The 20,188-nt window shown below is 37.6% G+C and overlaps 1 protein-coding gene across 1 annotated transcript in view; it reads right to left on the bottom strand.

Annotated features, from left to right (window-relative positions):
• The window catches only part of ITFG1 (integrin alpha FG-GAP repeat containing 1), a 247,876-nt gene that overhangs the window by 125,461 nt on the left and 102,227 nt on the right, over window positions 1-20,188 (bottom strand). The window contains exons 9-10 of the mRNA XM_019505663.1: window positions 15,636-15,730; window positions 7,760-7,932 (exon numbers count right to left, since the gene is read on the bottom strand). Of these exons, the coding sequence (XP_019361208.1) occupies window positions 7,760-7,932; window positions 15,636-15,730 (268 nt within the window). The remainder of the gene's footprint in view (window positions 1-7,759; window positions 7,933-15,635; window positions 15,731-20,188) is intronic.

Raw genomic sequence — 20,188 nt, forward strand, 5'->3', positions numbered from 1 at the left:
TAGAAGTAGGAATACATCTCCTGACTAAACTGTTGCCTTTTTCATCCTGAGATCATACTTTTTCAAAAAGGACAGAAAAAAAACCTAACATGTTTGGCATCCTACTAATCTATGAAACAGGTTCTACAGAAATTAATTCAGATAATTACATTTGAGTACGTTGATCCATTACTCCTAATGCCACTTATAATACCTGACAAACCTAGAAGGCCAATTTACCTGAACAGAAATTTTATACACTTTCAAAATTTCATTTATATTACATAGATTAGGTTAGACCGATAATTAAACTATGTATGACCAGATAAAAACTGATACAGTTTTGCACCTTTCTGCATTCTGGGCAGACATATTAAAAGTAGCTGAACTTTAATAAAAATCCTTGAAATGTATTCCAGTATATAACTAAACAAACAATGAACATTATCTGATGTGCAAAAGCCAGTATCAATATTAGAGGCCTATCCTTTCCTGAGGATGACACAGATATTTGTAAAAGGATCAGCAAATCCTTCTCATTCAAACTGGTCTATCAATCAGGCAACTTTGATTACAAAGGTTTCCTCTCTGCAAATCAACTCACGAGTTCTCAAACTCTTGATTCAGTTGAGTAATTCTTATTCTTCACTGTTGTTATCAGATGCAACAGAAGCATTCAGCTGTGCAAAATAGCTCTTATTAAATATGCTGAGGAAATACAGATTTAGCCCTTACTTTAATAGACAGATCACATAAGACTACAACAAACATTTTAATTAACAAAGATTTTACTGAAGAATGTCTTCTCAAAGGCAAAGGCAAGGATGCCCACACATTTGTTTCATTAAACTCTGGACACACATCCTAAAATCATGTCTAGACATCTTGGGTATTAAAGAAATAACAAACAAAATTCCATTATATGCTGACTTCTCATTGTTTATCTTTTTTCATCTAACTTTCATCTTGGTTCTTATTAATATCATTGACATCCAATATTATATCTGACTGTAAGATAAATTACCAAATTTAAAACCTTACTATTTTACCCTGCAGCCTCTTGTAATAAACCAAACCAAACTAAACCCTATTGTGCATTAAGAAAAGGAGTAAGAAAAGGAGAAAACATTTTTTGGATATGGACTAAGAAATATGATTCATTATTTCCTATATTTAATATATAGTGTTGAACTTTCTTTTTAACTTGAATTATGGAACAAGTAAAACAGATTCTAGCTTACATACAGATCCAAGATAATACCCATATTATTAAATCTACATAAATTTAACAACTTATCTGGAGAATAATTAGGATATGTGCAGGATCACCGAGGACACTACATGCTTGTGATTCTTCTCCCTGCTTCACTGATTTTGCTATGCTTGTAAAACCTAATCTACATTCAATTGTACTGGTATAGATTATCCAAATTATAGAAACTTTTATACTAATGTAACTGCATCCATGTTAGGGCTTTTTGCTGAACTATTATCCTAGTATGACTATATCTGCAAACCCGTCCTTATGTATACAGTCTTACAGCTTTTCCATCCTTCAGACTTACTGCTCTTCTCTGTTCACTTTTCATGCATTCATTTTTGTAAAATCCACCTAGAATACACTTGCCACCACAGAAATAAAACATAAGCAGAGTTCAGCTACATGCAAATCATTAGCTAAATGATGTCCATTTTAGGTTGTATAAAAGTATTTCTAACACATAGTAAACAAAGGAGAGAAGGTGAGAAGCTCAGTAGAGAATGGAATCTCTGCAGCAGTGTCAGAGGGGCACAGAGTATGGGCGCAGCCCTCAACGTCCTGCGGACTTGTAAGTGTATGTTGTGAGCCGACAATCCCTAGTCTTAAATGATTAAACCCTGCTCACAGCCCAGTTTTCACCCACATCATCTTGATGATTTTTTTTATTATTTGGGAGGTACAGAATGCTTTTATAATAAAAGGCTTAAAATGCACTAAAATGGTAAAAATAAAAAAGTAGACTGATGTTTTATAAGACAAGTTTTAAGGAAATTAAGATGCACTTCCTACTGCAACTAGTAAGCTTTTTTTAAAAAAGATATTTCAATTTCTTAGCTGTAGAAATCTTGTTATAAAAACCAAACAACAGTATATTAGATAACAGCCACAGAGATCTAATTATCTAAAGACTAAATACTTCTAATTAAATTTATTTAGGGATTTAATCAGTAGGGGTTATTTCAGTTTCTCTCTTGAATTATGGTATATTATCATATATTTAGATAATTAAAATATACCCATTTTAAGAAGATTTATTAAACTGAATTTATCTTCCATATTTTGGTTTTGCACTAATCAACAAACAACATTTGAAACATAAAGGCTTCCTCCTTGTCTAGTACGTTCTCTGCAAGACACTGTCCTGCTATGCAACTGAGATCTTAAAAACTGGTAACTCAAAACTAACTGCTGATCAGAGCATGAAGCCTGTTGCAATACTCATCTTGTGGGCAGAACCCAGTGGCAGATGGCATGGGATATTATTTGCTCATCAAGAACCTTTTGTATTATAAAGCAGGATCCCTAACGTAGTGAGAGAAATCACTAGAGGGAATATAGGACCACTCATATCTGATCTTTTAAAAAAAAAGTTTTGTCCTCTGCAACACTGAAATGTTCATATTCTGCAGTGACTTACTATTTGTGCTTCAGAAAACTCATAGGACTAGTATCTTTTATATGCAAAATACATCTTCAGAGGAAAGAATGATTAACTAGGTATACATAAACTACAATGCCATTAAATGTACACTTGAATAATGAATACGAGTCTCGAAAACCATTTCAAACAGTTAACATATAATAAATTTGTGTTCAGAGCTGCAATGTAAAATGGTCCATATACAATAATGACTTTATTACATTTATTATAAATTGTTGATGACAATCTGAGTCAGTAATTATTTTTACAAGAAACAACTGGATGACAAAACTGCATTCTTGACAGTAACTTCAAAAAATGGCAAATTATAATTACTGTCTCCAAGATATTAAAGACTTAAAAGACTACAGTAAATTGCAACTATAAATTGGTTTGGTTGCTAAGAACTTCTAATAAAGTGTGATGTAAAGATGTAAAGAGCAATGTTAAATATGCAGGGTTGCATCAGAAATTTCTCTTTCCTTATACATAGCTTTGTTCACATTCTTTCACAGTATCAGATAAAATGAGGTTTAGCCCATGAAAGTTTGTGCTATATACTGCACACATCTGCACACTTTAGTTAGTCTATAAGGTACAAATCTACCCTGCCTTCTTTTAAAATATGACCTGTTTGCAGATAATGGACATTATGAGACAAATATAACAATATAAATACCAAGAGGACACTAAATGTTCAGACATTAAGGCAAGGGGCAAAGTATAAAATAACTAACCTTAGAAGTATCATCAGTCAACATTTCAGTAAACTCAAAGTCATGATGACAGATCCAGTTTGGCATAGAACATACTTAAGTGCATTTTTAATTATGCCATTTTTGATCAACTAATACAACATGGGTTCCTTCCATTCATTTAACCTATTCTGTGGCACAAGTGATAACCAGGTTGACTAGTTATCATAATGTAGATGATACAGTACTACTTGCTGAACCCCTGAATAGCTGAAGTATGTCTTGTGACCACAATTCACTAGATTCTGTTTTTTCAATGACATATTTAGTTGGGTTGACCACTATAAAGCATTTTTCTGAGAAACTGAGTGTTTCCAAAATCCAGATGTGCTATGACATAATCCAAGTCATGAGCGTGGAAAGTGACTTAACTAAATGACAATAATGCTGGCAAATATATAATCTTTTAAGATGTGAAGAATGCATACACTGGCCCTTGTGATAATATAAACAGATGTAAGCATGTACTGTCCGGCAAAAGCAAACTAAAAGAGATTGTCAATCAAGTAACTTCATCAGTTACCTGTGATTAAGCCTGATCTTGAATAAATACTGGCACAAACATGGATTGCTTTAGTACACAACAAATTCCCCCTGCTTCTCCTAGCTTCATGGAAAAAAAAATCCAAGATAATATTCAGAAGCTACTCATCTGTTCCGTCTTCAAATCTCTGTTTCAAAATGCCCTCTACCATGATGCCAACAAAATTCAGTCTGATCTTGACTAGAAGGATGGATAACTGACTTCTCCTTCCTCCTCTACCTTTTCCTGTTTGTTCTTCTCCATCTTCGTATAACTAACAAAACCATTACCACAAAACTAACAAAACTGCTACTCCTGTGCATAGCCACCTCCCACCCAAAGTCTCCTATCCACCTTCCCTTGTGCTACTATATATGACCCAAATAACTTACCCAAATTTGAGTAGATTTTTTTAGAATGGCAAAAGGTGCAACTCTAATACCATAGTACTTATCTAATGAAACATCATTACAAAGCAAGAAACGTCTTATTAAAATGCTTGGAAATATTTTAAACATGGACAAAAATATATTTTTCATTAACATTGTTCCCGGAAATGGTTAAGCCATTTAGGATGAAACTTTCAGAGTCATCTGACAAGAAAAGTATCCAGCTTAAATTAATGAATCTTAAAAGCTATACAAAATTGTAAACAAGATTTTACATTGAAGAGTGATAGACAAGCATCACTTCAAACTCCATCTACAATATTATTCAGTGTAGGTACCACTAAAATAAACAGAGCAATGCTATTTTCAAATTTAGTGGTTAGAAATATGGGCAGATTTTGCCTATATGCCAATACTAGCATCCTCCTAGACCTCATTGCAGACTACCATGATATTTAATACAGACTTATATGTTAGATTAGTCTTCTGAATCAGTACATCCATTTTAGAATCCTGTTTAACAGATAGTTAGTGACCATCTCTGTAATCTATCTGTATGGAACTCATGGAAATTATAGGGACTTTGAAAATATTACAGGGTTTTGAGATGCTTTTTATTTTCTAATAGTATGACAACACAAAACTAAACAGAAGACAGCCTGTGATATTACAGAGATAGTGCAGAAGGCAATGATACTACATGGTTTGAGAAAGAATTTAGAAAGGAAAGATTTTTGGGGTTTTTTTGTCTTTCACTGCTTGAAGAAAGGATAGATTATAGGAAATAATGGAGATTAGATTGCCTTGAGTGCAGCACTGCATTCATTCTCTCTTTCTGGCTGCGTACCTTGGACATACTGTATGCTGAAAAAATTTCCTAATAATGTGTAAGGAATTCATTCTCTTCACTTGTTCCATGTTATTGATTGAGTGTGATAACACAGAAATTAGATGCCTGTATAAAGCTTACTATTTAAATCCAGAAGACTATAAGAAGTACAATAATTATATAAGAAATGTGACTGGATAGATGTACTAAAATACTGCATGTTAGCTCAAGTTTCTTCAGTTGATGGAAGACTCTTAAAATGCACTGAATTTAGCTATTATATGCTAGCAGGGCTAGGGAGCAGAGCAGTAAAGATCTCTTATTGTTGGTCCAGAAATGTGATTTATAGCCTTGGTATGGGCTCACATGAAGACCTTCCTAAGCAGTGTCTGCAGTACAATGATACCTAGCCATTTGAGCTGGGGACTCTAGATTTGATGCTAGCCATAACACTCTCTTAATATACTGCTTATTACTGAAAATGGCTTGCCTTAGCAATCAACCATGCTAATCACAGAGATCACTGAGGCTTAGGTAGACCTTTGACATTTCTGACACATTTCTTAGGCAGCATATAAAGAACTGGAGATACTGATTGGAAAAGTAGGCGGAAACTGTAAAAATGTATTTGTAAGTTTTTCATTAAGGTAAGGCAGGGCAACAACTGCTTAATGGGAAAGAGCGACCTCAGGAGTACCTAATCACTAATTGCCCAGAGAGGTAAAGGGGCATGTCAATTTGCCACTAAAAGCTGTCCAAATAAAAGGGGGTGGGGAGGGAAGTGAAGGGAAGACAACAAGAAAATCTAAAGAGAACCAAAAGGATTTTTCCAACCTAGAGGCCAGTTTAAAACCTAGAATTCCAAGCACAGGGAGAAGTGGTCACTGGTTAGCACAGACTGAAACAGCAACTATGCAGCAGGCTCCAAGACCTTCAGGGATAGTTTAGTTGATCTACACAATAACTTAAGTATTGAAAAGAGACTGTACAGTTTTCCCTTGTCAGGAAACTGGATGAAAATACAGATGAATAAATAAATAGTAATTTATTTTTTGTAAATTGCAAAGCTATTTTGCTATAAACATCAGACTTCTCATAGACCAGTGGTCTCCAAACTTTTTTGATTGCGCACCCCTATCAGTAAAAAATTTTTGAGCACGCACCCCCAATATATGTATATTTATATTTGCGCACCCCATCATTAAAAAAGTTTTGAGCACGCACCCCAAATACATGTATATTTATATAGATATACATAGAAGTTCTAATATTTTCTTCCCGCACCCGAATGGATTGTCTTGCACGCACCCCACTTTGGAGACCACTGTCATAGACAACAAGGATCAGGAGAAGAGCAAGCAAACCTGCGTTGTTCTGTCAGATCCCTAAGGCCAAAAGTAACTTGTTGGCCCTCCACAAGGCAAATGGGGAAAAAGGGTTTGTGGGGGTAAAGCAAATTTATGCAAAGAATAAAGAAACTGAAAAGTGAAGAGTGACTAAAGAACACAGAAGGAAAAGGGCTAAAAATGTGCTAATATAAGCAAATGGTAAACAAGCATAAGGAAAAAAATCATCTGGGAAAGGAAAAACTGCTTTTAAAAGAAAGGTGAAATGGAAGGAAGGGAAATCACTGTTTTGGGAGGTGGACTGAATATATGGAACATATACATCAACCCCCTGCACCAACATAATGAAGTAGAAAAACTGGGTCTTGTACACTTGAGAGCAGAACTTTTTGCAAACATCACATTTTAGTTCCCTGTTTGTTCCAGTGCTCAAAAGAAAATGTGGAAGGTGATGTACATACCAAAGAAAGCTTATTGACTGTAAGAGATTTCAGGTCAAAGAAATGCTGAAGATATTCACAATCAATTTACATTCCCCATATTTCCTTAATGCCTCTATGAACATTTGTTGTCCCTCATGAAAACTAGTTGTGTTGCATTTATTTCAGAGAATGTCTATTTGCCTTTAATTAAGCATAAGCCATACGAAGTTACTGTCAACATAATAGATGCTACTGAGTCAACTGCTTCTCCAAAGGAACAGTGCTTGATTATATTTTTTTCTAGCAGAACTGAGAACCAGACTGACTGGAGTCGCATATCACTTGTTCCTAAACTCTGTAGCACCCCTCCAGCAGGCCTGCATAAAAGGTATAAATATTTACTCCGCTGTTCTGATGCTGGTATATTAGCTAGCTCTTGAAGAGGAGATAATGCTCCATACACTCCTTAGCCCATCCTACTCACCTATTCCACAGGATAGGGAAAAGAGTAGCTCTAGCCAGTTGGTGACTCTCTTCCCTTTTATTAAGGAATTTAGCTTAGCCTAAGCTTATGCACATCCTTGAGGGTCATTATGAGCAACACACAATACAGACATACACAGCTTAAGTTCATGCAAAATTTAAACCTTTTAAAGAGGAAATATTTAGAAAACCTAAAAAAACTATTCATTTTATAAAGTTGACGGAGGCATTCACTATATCAAAACAATATCAGATGTATCATAAATCTGTGGTCTGATTTTTAAAATAGACAAGACTGACGTTGGGACATATGCTTTAGAATAATATGTAAATCCGAAAGTAAAAACGATACCTTCCGGATGTATTTCTTAATATGGCAAGAGCATCTGGGTAGCCATCCATGTTGTAATCTCCAATGTGAAGCGTAATTGGAATTGAAAGTTCACTTGCAGATGGATCATTTTTATAAGGTACAAAGCCCCAGAGTGTGTCTTTATTTTGAAAGTTCTGCAACACTGGAATCCACTGTAAAAGCAAAGAAACAAAGTCTGAGGTAAGCAGGTATGCTTTATTTGTTTAAAGTACTTTATGCTACAAAACAGAGATCATGACTTAACAGCCATTTCAGAGTACTTTTCATCAAGGAATATAAAGACCTTAAACATCCCTATAAGGGTAATAGCTAATATACCAGAATTACTTCACCTGTGTTTGATGGAACAAGGAATCTGATTTGTAGAGACAGTTATACAGAAATAGCTGTTACACCTTAAAATGTATATTTTTCCTGCATTCAGTGCTTGGGCCCCCTCTTGTGAACAGTTAATAACCCTTGATTCTTGCTTAAGCAAATGAGATTTGAGGACATTCAGTATCTGGAGGTTCAGGACCCAACAACATAGCAGTAGAATACACTGAAAATTCAAATTCAAATGAAATACTCTATCTGAAACTACAAAGGAAATACAGAGTGTAAATTCTCTAAGGCAGAAATAGTTATCATAATTGAACTATTCCAGCAGCTCATAGGGAGTCAAGTCATTAGGGTTTCCCTGTACAAAAAGAGCTAGCCTTTGAAATGATACACCTTTTTTTTAAGCAGCTTTGACACTGTTTTCCATGCCATTTTAATTAATAAGCTAAAAAAGAGACCAGATGAAAGCACTGGAATGTGGATACATAACTGGTTGGATCATCATGCTCAGTGAGTAATCAATCATCAACAGCTCAATGTTCTACCTAGGAGGAGGGAAGTGGTATTCCCTAGGGGTCTGTACTGGATCCAGTATTGTTTAACATCTTTGTTAATGATTTGGACAATTGGACTAAGCCCATGCTTAGGAAATTTGGAGATGACACCAAGCTGGGCAGTCTCAGACACTCTGAAGGGTAGGTCTAGGATACAGAATTACCTCAAACTGGGTTAATGGTCTGAAATCAACCAGATGAGATTCAACAAGGACAAAGTGCACAGCCCTGCACTTGAGATGGAAAAATTACATTAGCTAGGTTGCAGTACTACAGAAAACAACCTGGGGGTTAACAATAGACCAGAAGCTGAATATGAGCTAACTGTGTGCTCTTGTTACAAAAAGTAAACAGCATACTGGGCTGTATTAACAGGAGCGTCACTTAAAAAACAAGGGAAGCGATTCTTCCACTCTATACTGAGGCCTTATCTGGAGTATTACATCCAGCTTTGGGTCCTATGCTTCAAGAAGGATGTGGGTGGATTGCAAAGAGTCCAGCAGAACAACAAAAATGATTAGAGACCTGGAAAATATGATTTATGGTAAAAGGTTGAAACTAGGATTACTAAGCCTGAAGAAGAGGTGACTAGGGGCCTATTATAGAGAGGAAGGAGATATACCATTATCTGTGGTCTAAAGGGAGAGAACTTAAGGCAATGGCCTCAAACTGCAACAAAGGAATTTTAGGTTGGTGATTAGGAAGAACTAACTGGTCAAGCACTGGAACAGGTTACCTAGGGAAGTTGTAGAACAGAGGCAGGCAATTATTTCAGGCGGAGGGCTGCTTACTGAGTTCTGGCAAGCTGTTGAGGGCCACATGGGTAGCTCCACCCCTTGACAGGTGCCCTGTCCCTTGGCTACCATTTTGTGACTGGAAGCCCTACCCCCTAACCCCTGTCCTTTGCCACCAGAAGTCCCTCCCCTTGCCCCCGGAAGTACTCCTTTCAGCAAGGGCCGTCTTGGAATCAGAAAAATACCAAATTATATTCTAAAAAGCGAACATCTACAACATTCATTAATTTGATTTCAAAAAATATTTTTGTCCTGATTTACATGTGTTTGTGTAGTGTACATAGAGATGATTACACAATAGCTTAAAATTATTCTTTTGTATATTGTGGGGGGTGGGGTCATGGAGGGGTGGATATAGATTTGTGGAGGGCTGTGGGTGTATGGGGGAGGTGTGGGCATGTGTGGATATGTAGGGTATGGGATTTGTGGGGGGCTGTGTGTTGTGGGGGGAGGGTGGCTGGAGTGTGTGAGGAGGTGTGGGTATGGGGGTCTGTGTGTATGGCAGTGCGAGGGGAGGGCGTAAGTGCATGGGTATGGTGGGTGTGCAAGTGGGACTCACCCTACAAACACACACTCTGTCCCTCCCTCCCTGTGTATGAGTGTGCGCGCACGCACACACATACCCACCCTCCTGCTCCTGGCCATGGGGTACTGGCGTGGGCCCCATGCTCCCACTGTTCGACGATGCAGTCGGGAGCCACGTGGTGCTGGAGTAGTGGACCGGCAGGAAAGCAGGGAAATGGCTGGGGCAGGGTGAGGCTGGGCTGCTGGGTCCTACTGCTGGCTCTCTCTGGATCCTAGTGCCCCTGACTCCTGTCATCTTTGACAGGCAGCCAGGAGCAGATAAATATTAATTTTCTAAATTTTGTCTGGCCCATGGGGTCCCTAAAGACTGGCCTGGATAGCAGATCCAGCCCGTGGGCCATATTTTGCCCACACCTGCTGTAGAATTGCAATCCTGGAAATTTTGAAGAGTAGGCTGAACAGATACTAGGCTGGGATAGTTTAGTGAGGGGTATTCCTGCCTTGAGCAAGGGGCTGGACTAGATAACCTTATGAGGTCCCTTCCATCCCTACGAACACATGAACCATTAAATGTTTCCAACTAAACAGAAGAATGCCACAGTAATGATTCATTAATACTGTTACTGACAACAGCTTGGCATGCCTTAAATATGTTTCTATCCAAGTCCTTGTATAACCCTCTTAAATCTAAAGAATCATGATAAGAGGACTGTATGAAGGCTTCAGGTCATAAATCAGAATGTGTTTTACTTGGAAGTATATGGATGTACTTCTGCTGTCTTTCAGTAAATCTGACATAATATGGAGTTTGGCAAGTATTCCTTAAGATATGAGGCCCCTTTAGCTAATCTACATCATTCCAGAAGCTCAAAAGCAACTTGAAAAGCTGGTCTTTTCAGGAGTGGCTTTCCCCTCACATCTTCAATACTTCAGAAGCAGTATAGGTGAAAAAGTCTTGCAGTCTGTACTGTAGGTGACATCCTGGGAGTTTGTACAAGAAGTAAGTATAACAACAAGAAACCTCTTGCATGCCAGTTTATTGTGACCACAAGAATGGTTCGATGGGGCTGGCAGGCAGCCAGATGCATCTTAGAACTATTCTAGAATTATGCTGTTTACACTATGGCCAAACTGATTCTAATATTATGAGGAGGCTTAAAGGTGACAGACACTTTCCCCCCACCTGTCAACACAATTTGATCAGGCTCAAGACCTGTTGGTTATTTCTGATCAGAAGATGCCTGTGCATGCTATTTGACACATCTGAAATACCACAGGATATACAGCATCTTTGAGAGCCTTAAAACTGAAGACTAATGAAATAATATAGTCTGCATTTTTTTTTTTAAAAGGGCTTTAACGTTTACTCTCCCACCCCTGTTTTTCAGTAATTTTTTTGAGTTTGTAAACTGCTGGATATTTGAGAAGTCTAGTATAAAGAATGCCAAAAAGCAATATACATTGTAAACCTTAAGATGTATATACCTACGTGCATACCTAAAAAGGAACAGATTTACTATCACTGATTTATCGGACAGAAAAATATATAAATAGTACTGTTGGAAAATACTGTAGTTTAAAAAACCCCCACTAACTGGAGTCAATACAATGTGACTCATTCTTTAACTCATTCAAAGAATTTTCATAGCAAAACACAAGTTATTATAGCTATAAAATTATAAAATATAGGTATAGTATTATCATATAGGTATTCTAAATGCTCTCATATCTGGTAATGTGATTTTACAGAATACTAGGCAATTTTTATGAATTAAAATACCTCATAGAGAATAAATACTTAAAATGAATCTAAATTGTTATCCTGTTTTAACCCCACAGGAAGTTTACTTCATAAACAGCAGTCTTTAAATGTATACTTTATTGGCACTGAAATGCAAATACACTGCAAAAATAGAAGAGTAAAACTGCTTCTTTACATACTGCAATTAAGTATTTTAATGTAGGACCTACATTCTGAAGACAGACCAACTTTACTTCTGTGTGCATGTATCAGCTCCAAGAGCTTTTAACGTCGGCAGTGTTAGAAATGTTACCAAAATAGTAGTTTTAGTTGATATACAGCTTGACTATCTGTTGACATACTATAATTTTTATTCTTGTAGCCTATTTTAAATATACTTAAAAAAGAAACAGAAAACAAAACAGAAGAAACCCTTAAATGCTGCTTACAGATATTAAAAAAAACACCCAAACCAATCAAACAATGGTGCTTTAGAGGCACAACATTAGTTGGACATCTATATTGACTGGGCACCTTAATGGAGCTTTTTTGGCACTTTTAGCTAATAGATTATTTAAACTAGCTTTAGATAGAGCGCAAAAAAGCCCCACTGAAACACCCAATCTATACAGACGCTGTGGAGCAGGGCTGAACTAATATGTTGCTTTTTCCAGTAAAGTGTGTTTTTGTCTGTTTTTTTAAACATCTATAAGCAGCCAATATGGCCATTACATTTTCAGGACTGTGTAATATAAGCACGCAAGATTAACTGTTGCCTTGTAAATCTAAAGGCATAATATGTTCTGAAAGGCAGAACAGAAAAAATATACTCATGTCAAGTAAATCTGCTGTTTACTTCTGCAAATGATACAGTAGATTATTATTCTCATTGGTTGTTACATTAAGAGGCTAAAATAAATTTTGATTATCTATGCCTTTGCTCCAAGAAATGTATACAGGTTGATGGATATTACAAAGATGCTTTAAATCTTCTCATTCTGTAATTTCTGATTGAAGAAAAAAATAGGAGCATCCTTTACACATGTAATTACTTAACAGTAAAATTTCTACACTGGATGAAAAGACTGAAGTTGAACAGTTTGAAACCACAAGAAATCTTAGCACAGTGTTTTGGTATACCTCATTATGTGTTCATTTTACAGAATTAAAAAATAAAATGCATCTAGGGTAAAATTTCTATAAACACCTACGAGACAGAAGTCTAAGTTCCATTTTAAAACATGATTTGGACACTTTGAAACCCAAGACCCATTAACCTTCAATAGGACTTGGGTGCCTAAAAGCCTAAATTCTTTTGTAAATGGGACTTTGGAGAAAAATTTCTGGAAGCTCATGTCTCAGTCCTTCTCCTTCCTCTCATTAGTTTTTCCATTCTTTGGTCTACAGGATTAAATACATTAGTAGTTTCTTTATTAGAACTAGCACTGATATAAGCATTAGAGTAGACTAGGCTCAGAAGTTTTATTATGGGCAGAAAGAAGGTAGGTCCTTTTACTGACAAAGCAAAGTAAGCAAAAAGTAACTGAAAAGCAAACTTTTTGTTGTTTCTGTGCTTGCTTGTGGGAAAATGTGACACATTTCTAGCTAGAGTGGCTGCCCTTGATGACAACTTGGGTAGAAAAGAGAAGATGAAATTTGCAGATGACAAGTTTCCTGTGGATGGACAGAGAGATACTCCTAACATAAATGATGCAACACTACTCAACAATTACATAAACAGTTGGAGGAGACCAGCGTCAGCCAACAAATTTCTGCACGTATCTCAATAAACACCTCTTCCCAATACGCTGCTATGGTCAAAAGGAAACAAAATGGTAGGATGCATAAAGTTAAAGAAGGACAGAAGATAGGGAACACTAAGAAGTCAACAGTGGTGTGGCTGCATCTGGAAACAGATGGATGGATCATAGATCTGATTTCCTCAAAATTGCTGCACTGGAAATACAGGTTTCCTGTGCTCTATGCTGTACACGCGTTCCTGGAAAACAGTGCACACTGTAACCAATAGGGATATGTTCCAAGACCTTGACTGTACTGCCCCCCAGACCCAGTTCTAACACTTTTACAAGACAATTTTGGTAGTCACCGACAGCAGACAGTACACACAAGCACAGAGCACTATCATAATAGGGATGGCAACTACAGAAACACGTGTCGCAGACAGTGAGCAAGGAGCACAGATCCACACAGGAGACTATATTTTGGTGCTTGTCACTCCCACAACGCACCGCACAAAGCAGCTGACTGTGGGTTTCCACCACACAGATCGCATAAAAGTAAAATTACCTCACATATAACAAATTTTTGGTATAAAAAAGGTCATTGCATAGGAGCGAATTTGCACGTACAGAACCTGCATAAAGTGAGGGAAACCTGTATTAAAAGTTTCCTAAAATTTCAATGGACTGCTTATCTTTTGGGCTCACTAACTCATTCTTCCCCGTACTCTACTCCCACTGTCCCAACAAACAATTTTTTTCTGAAACAGTACTATTACATAAACAAGTTAATCAGTCAACGAATAGATACCATACTATGTGATATCCAGTGAGCTAATTCAACACTCTAATTTCAAATTAATATGTGCAGTAAAGAGTATAAACAAACATATTTCAACCTGTGGATGACTCATAGAAAAATTGCACAATTTTAACTGCAAACACATTAATTTATTAACACTTTTTCCTTGAGGAAAAAAATAAGAGAGGACTTGATGTAGCTAACAAACTGCTTCTGACAGAAAGTTCTCCTAGTTCTACCCCTGATGTAGGAACCTAAGGCAGAAAATATACTAGGATGCATTCTTTGGAAAAGGCAAGACAAGAACACAAGTGTCTATTAGAAACTTCTTTGTGACCAGTATTTAAAAAAAGATTATATTAAAATATGTGATCAAAGCACTTTTTAAACCCAAACCGCGTAAAGTTTCTAGTTAACATGTATCACTTCTTCATTTTATTTTTGCAGGATCATCAACATCTTTCAAAGAAAAACTGCAACATTTTTAGAGGAGCTGCTAACATGTATCTAAATCATCCTAATTCAATTATGTTAGAAGTTTCTTTTAAAAATAATATTACAAATTGAAACTGCTGATTTAAACATATCCTCCATGATAATCAAAAGTAATACATGCTGAGATTTTTTTAATTTAAACTGAAGAGTAACAACTGACATTATCCACTAGTGATGTGATGACTATAGAACTGAAGAACTGTCACTGTGGGGCAGGCTGTAATTACTAGGTTTGTCTTTGCTTAGTGAGCTGCTGATGCTGTACATTATGATTAAAAGGCCATAGGTCAAGTATGTAAATAGCACAAAGATTAAAAACAAAACCAATCCAGAATTTTCTGCTATTTGTAATACATATGAAATAATGAGATTTTCTTCAAAATAAAATTAAATAAAATAACTCTTGAATCTTATTTTTTAGAGCCCATGCTATAACATTTTATTTTAAAGTCATTCCTTTATCTAAGGGTAATTGGAGAGTTTAAGCATTCATTTGATGAATTCAGCCTTTTATTTCCAAACCCAGAAACAAAGATCTTTAAAAAGCACTCAACATGCTCAGTTCAAATATATTGATGGAAAACTCAGAAGTAACACAATCTTCCCTGAAGTTCTTTTATTCTACTGAGAAACAGAAATGTCCATGGTAAATAGACATTCTTCTCCCTTTGAAGTACTACAGAATCCATTTTTACCAAAAATGTAACTTTTAAAAATCTGTCATTATGTAGTTCTTCCATTTGTCACAAGTCAAATGTGAGAAGATATTTGTTCTGCATTTTTCCTTTCCAGCAGAAGTTTCACTTTCCCATTTCTTTTTGTTTCTTATTTTCTAAATTAAACGTGGTACTCAATTTTTCTCCACAAATGTAAACTCAAGATACCTGATCCAATCCTAGTTTAGATAAGTAGATGGCACTTTTCTGACAAGTTTCATCAGCACAGGCAGGCAGCAGCAGCTCACTTTGTCCATCCCCATCTGCCAAAAAAATAAACAAAAAGAAAAAAAAATGTTATCAATTTACTGAGATTTCTGCAAAAGATCAAATCTGCTGCACATACATAATACCACAAATAGGGATAAGTAAGTGAAAATTACATGTGTTTGGATTAGATTTTGTTAATTCTTAACCTTGTTACCCTGTAACCCATTTGAGATTTGTTTCAATCTGCAAATGAGGTTTTATTTGTTGAAATAATTACACATTGATCCAGTATACTGATAAGCTGAATCTCAATTTTGAGTGTAAAATAACACATTTAAACTGTACGAATGCTTAGTCACTTACAGAGGCACCAGTTTTTCCTGCTGCAAAGGCAGTTCTCACAAGTCTATCTTTGTATAGCTTGTATTTGTTTTGAAGACACTTGTATTGTGAATGGCACAATGGATAGCACATTAGCACATACACACACATATACACACACACACACACACACACACAATCTAATGTCACAAGTAAAATAAAATTATAATACTCAAAAGTTACCTAATATTATAGATGGTCCCTCTATTTCAGGTGTGTGGCAGGAGACAATTTTGAGTTTATTCAGCTTTTACTTTTCACTTTATTTTAATGTTTTTACTATTCTTGCAAGAATATTATCGCCAACATTTTTAATATGTAAATTCCGACACACTTAAAAGAAAATATATCTGTTTTATATGTTTAAATAAGGATTACCTAATAATGTAACTGAGCTTGTAAATATGTATGCAGAACACCAAGTAGACATTTTGAAAATATATTATGAAGTCATTCTATGGATGCTTCATTAGGTCTGACAAAGTGGGCTGTAAAATCCCGCAGTACTGATATATAACCGACACCCAGGAAAAAGCCAAACTGCTTAATGGGTATTTTGTGTCACTTTTTCACCAGCCCCAAGGGACCACCCTGCTCAATACAGTATGGGATGGCCAGGGTGAGGGAGAATTGTCACCCTACATCAATGTAGACCACATGAAGGAGCACCTTGAGAAGCCGGACACTTGCAAGTCATCTGGCCCAGACAGTTTACACCCCAGGGTACTTAAGGAGCTGGCAGGCATCATAGCTCAGCCACTGGCACGAACCTTCAAGAACTCGTGGCACTCAGGTGAAGTGCCTGAAGATTGGAAGAAGGCCAATGTGGTGCCTATCTTCAAGAAAGGGAGGAAAGCAGATATGGAGAACTACAGGTCTATCAGCCTGACCTCTATCCTGGGGAAGATCTTGGAAAAAATTACCGAAGAGACCATTCTTGACAAACTGGCTGATAGCAACATCCTGAGCATGGGTTTGTTGCGGGTAGGCCTTGCCTGATCAATCTCATCTCCTTCTATGGCCAGGTGACATATCATCTGGACAAGGGAGAAAAGATTGACGGCATATATCTGGACTTCAAAAAAGCCTTTTGTCTGGTGTCCCTTGATCTCCTCATGGAAAAATTGGTCAACTGCGGCCTCAGCTACATCACAGTCCAATGGCTGCAGAATTAGCTCCGTGGTCAGACCCAATGTCTAATGATGTAGCTATTGGTATCAGAAGTGGACTAGCCAAGTTTGCCAATGACACCAAACTTTGGGGTAAATCATCCACACCTGAGGATAGGCTGGTGATCCAGGCCAACCTCGAAAGGCTCAAAAAATGGGCGGATGAAAACCTGATGACGTTCAACACTGAAAAATGCAAGGTACTCCACCTTGGGGAAAAAACCCCCATAGCATGCTGGTAGGTTTGGCAGCACTATGCTTGCTAGCACCATGGCCAAAAGGGACTTGGGGGTCATGACTGACCAGAAGATGAACATGAGCCACCAATGTGATGTCACAGCTGGTAAAGCGAGCAAAACTCTGGCTTGCATCCATAGAGGCTTCTCAAGCAAATCCCAGGTTGTCATCCTCCCGCTGTACTCAGCCTTGGTGAGGCTGCAGGTAGAGTACTGCATTCAGTTCTGGGCTCCACAATTTAAAAAGGATGTGGAGAAGCTTGAGAGAGTCCAGAGGAGAGCCACGTGCATGATCAGAGGGCAAGAAAACACGCCTTAAGAGGAGAGGCTGAGAGCTATGGGACTCTTCAGCCTGGAAAACTGCAGGTTCAGGGGGAACTGGTAGCTTCCTATAACTATATAAGGGGTGTACATCAGGATCTGGGGGAATGCCTGTTCACCAGACTGCCTCAAGGGACGACGAAGTCAAACGGTCACAAACTCCTCCAAGACTGTTTCAGGCTGGACATAAGAAAAAAACGTCTTTACTGGCCGAGCCCCGAAGGGCTGGAATAGGCTGCCTTTGGAGGTGGTGCAAGCACCTACTCTGGACTCTTAAGAAACATTTGGACGTTTATTTTGTTAGGATCCGTTGACTCTAGCTGACTTCCTGCCTGCCCTTGGGGCAGGGGCCCGGACTTGATGATCTTCCAAGGTGCCTTCCAGCCCTAATGTCTATGAAAACTATGAAATACAGCACCATGTTTAAAAGCACTGCATACTCCATGTAGACTTTTTTCCTGCTGATTCTGAAAAGATCTTGAAGTATTTCAGCAAGTTTGGCATGTTAAAAAAGACATGTGCATCTGTATAGTTGGCCCTTTGAAATGTTTTGATTGTCCTCACTCTTAGAAGTAACTCTTGAAGTTCTTTGAACTTAAGTAGAATTAGATTTCTGGATGCATGATCATTCTAACAGGTATAGCTTAAAGTACGTTGCTGAACTTAAAGACTCTACTGCAATAGAAATGATAATTAAACTTAAAAAGTGACAAAGAAATTAAATGCATCTCCTTGAATTTGTAATTCAAAAACTTCTTTATGAAGTTTTATGATATTTTCAAGAGATGTGCTAAAGTATGATAGTGCTTGAATCACAAAAATTGGACCAAATTTTCTCCAAAATATGAAGGAGGTGGACAGAATTTGGATTTCAGGGTCTAGCTTTCAACCATCTATAATCAAATCTTTCCTTTCAGTTATCTTTATATTGTTACAAATGACATTGTTATTTGTAATGATATAACAATGACTACATTTATGAAGAGTAAAAAATATTTTCTAAAAAAAGAAGTCAAACCTAATATTCACCATGAAAATCATTTGCTTTTGCTTTGCATTTCATTTATATTTTTCAGTTAAAGTAGACTAATCAGTTTCAAGTTTTGCTGTCATGCATTTGTGTAATACTTAAAATGTCTAGGCTGTAGACAATATGTAAATATTTCAAACCAAGGAAGAAAGTTTAAGTTGCAACTTTAATAATGGAAAACACTGCTACTGAAAGTATACCTAGACCTAAAAGAAAAACAAGCTGTGGAAAAAATGCAGAGATACTGTAAGAAGCAAACTTAAGTTTTAGGTCTAAATCATTTTAAAAGAATTCAGCAGAGAAAGTTAATCTGAGAATGTTGTAAGGAATAAGAGCTGTGAGAGTGATAACTCTCTAACATTAAGTACTTTGTTGCTTCTATTTTGCTAGTAAAGCAAGCTCATCTTTTTTCTTTCTTTTTAAATAAAAGTTGTGTGGCAGAATGAATGAAAAATTCAAAATTGCAGATATTTATTTTGCAGAGAAAGCAGCTCAGTTTGATAGATTTGTTAATTAATGTAATATAATTAAAGTAATGCAGCACAGTGGATTTAAAGAAATTAGAGGTGCAGCTTGTGGAAACAGCAAACAGCACTGGGTCTGAGGCAGGGCAGACTGAGGTGCTCTGGGTCAGAATACAAGGGGGTCAGAGGGAAAAGGACCTAATGGTGGGGGTCTATCATAGGCCACCTAACCAGGGGGAAGAGCTGGACCGGGAATTCTCTGGTCTGCTTGCAGAGGCAATCAAGTCAAGGGATGTGGTCATCATGGGTGACCTAAACTATCCGGACATCTGCTGGAAAGAGCAGTCAGCCAGGTCTGACTGCTCATGTGGGTTCCTAGCCGAATTACAGGACCTCCATCTAACCCAAGAGGTGCACAGTCATAGATTCATAGATTCATAGATTAAGGGTCGGAAGGGACCTAGTAGATCTTCTAGCCCGACCCCCCGCCAGGGCGGGAGAACAACAAAAAACCCCAAAAAGAGAAATGGGACTCAAACGAGTCCAGCCAGGTAGGCATCCAGCCTCTTCTTAAAGACCCCCAGGGTAGGGGCCAGCACCACTTCCCACCAGGGGAAATACTATGTTGGACCTGGTGCTGGCCACAGGCGACGACCTGGCGTGGGGACTGTGGGTGCTTGACCACCTGGGCAATAACAATCATTGCCTACTGGAATTCACCATCAGATGCAGGGTGTCAAAGGCCTGCAGCAAGGCAGCAGCCCTGGACTTCAGGAGGGTAGATCTCAATGAGGTAAGGAGACTAGTCAGGGAGGCACTGAGGTCCCGGAGGGGAGGGGAGTTGGGAGTCCAAGAAGAGTGGTCATTCCTGAAGGAGATGATCCTCCAAGCCCAAAGGGTGGCAATCCCA

Source organism: Gavialis gangeticus, unplaced genomic scaffold, assembly GCF_001723915.1.
Source record: "Gavialis gangeticus isolate Ggan-Ray unplaced genomic scaffold, GavGan_comp1, whole genome shotgun sequence".
NCBI classification, from domain to species: Eukaryota; Metazoa; Chordata; order Crocodylia; family Gavialidae; genus Gavialis; species Gavialis gangeticus.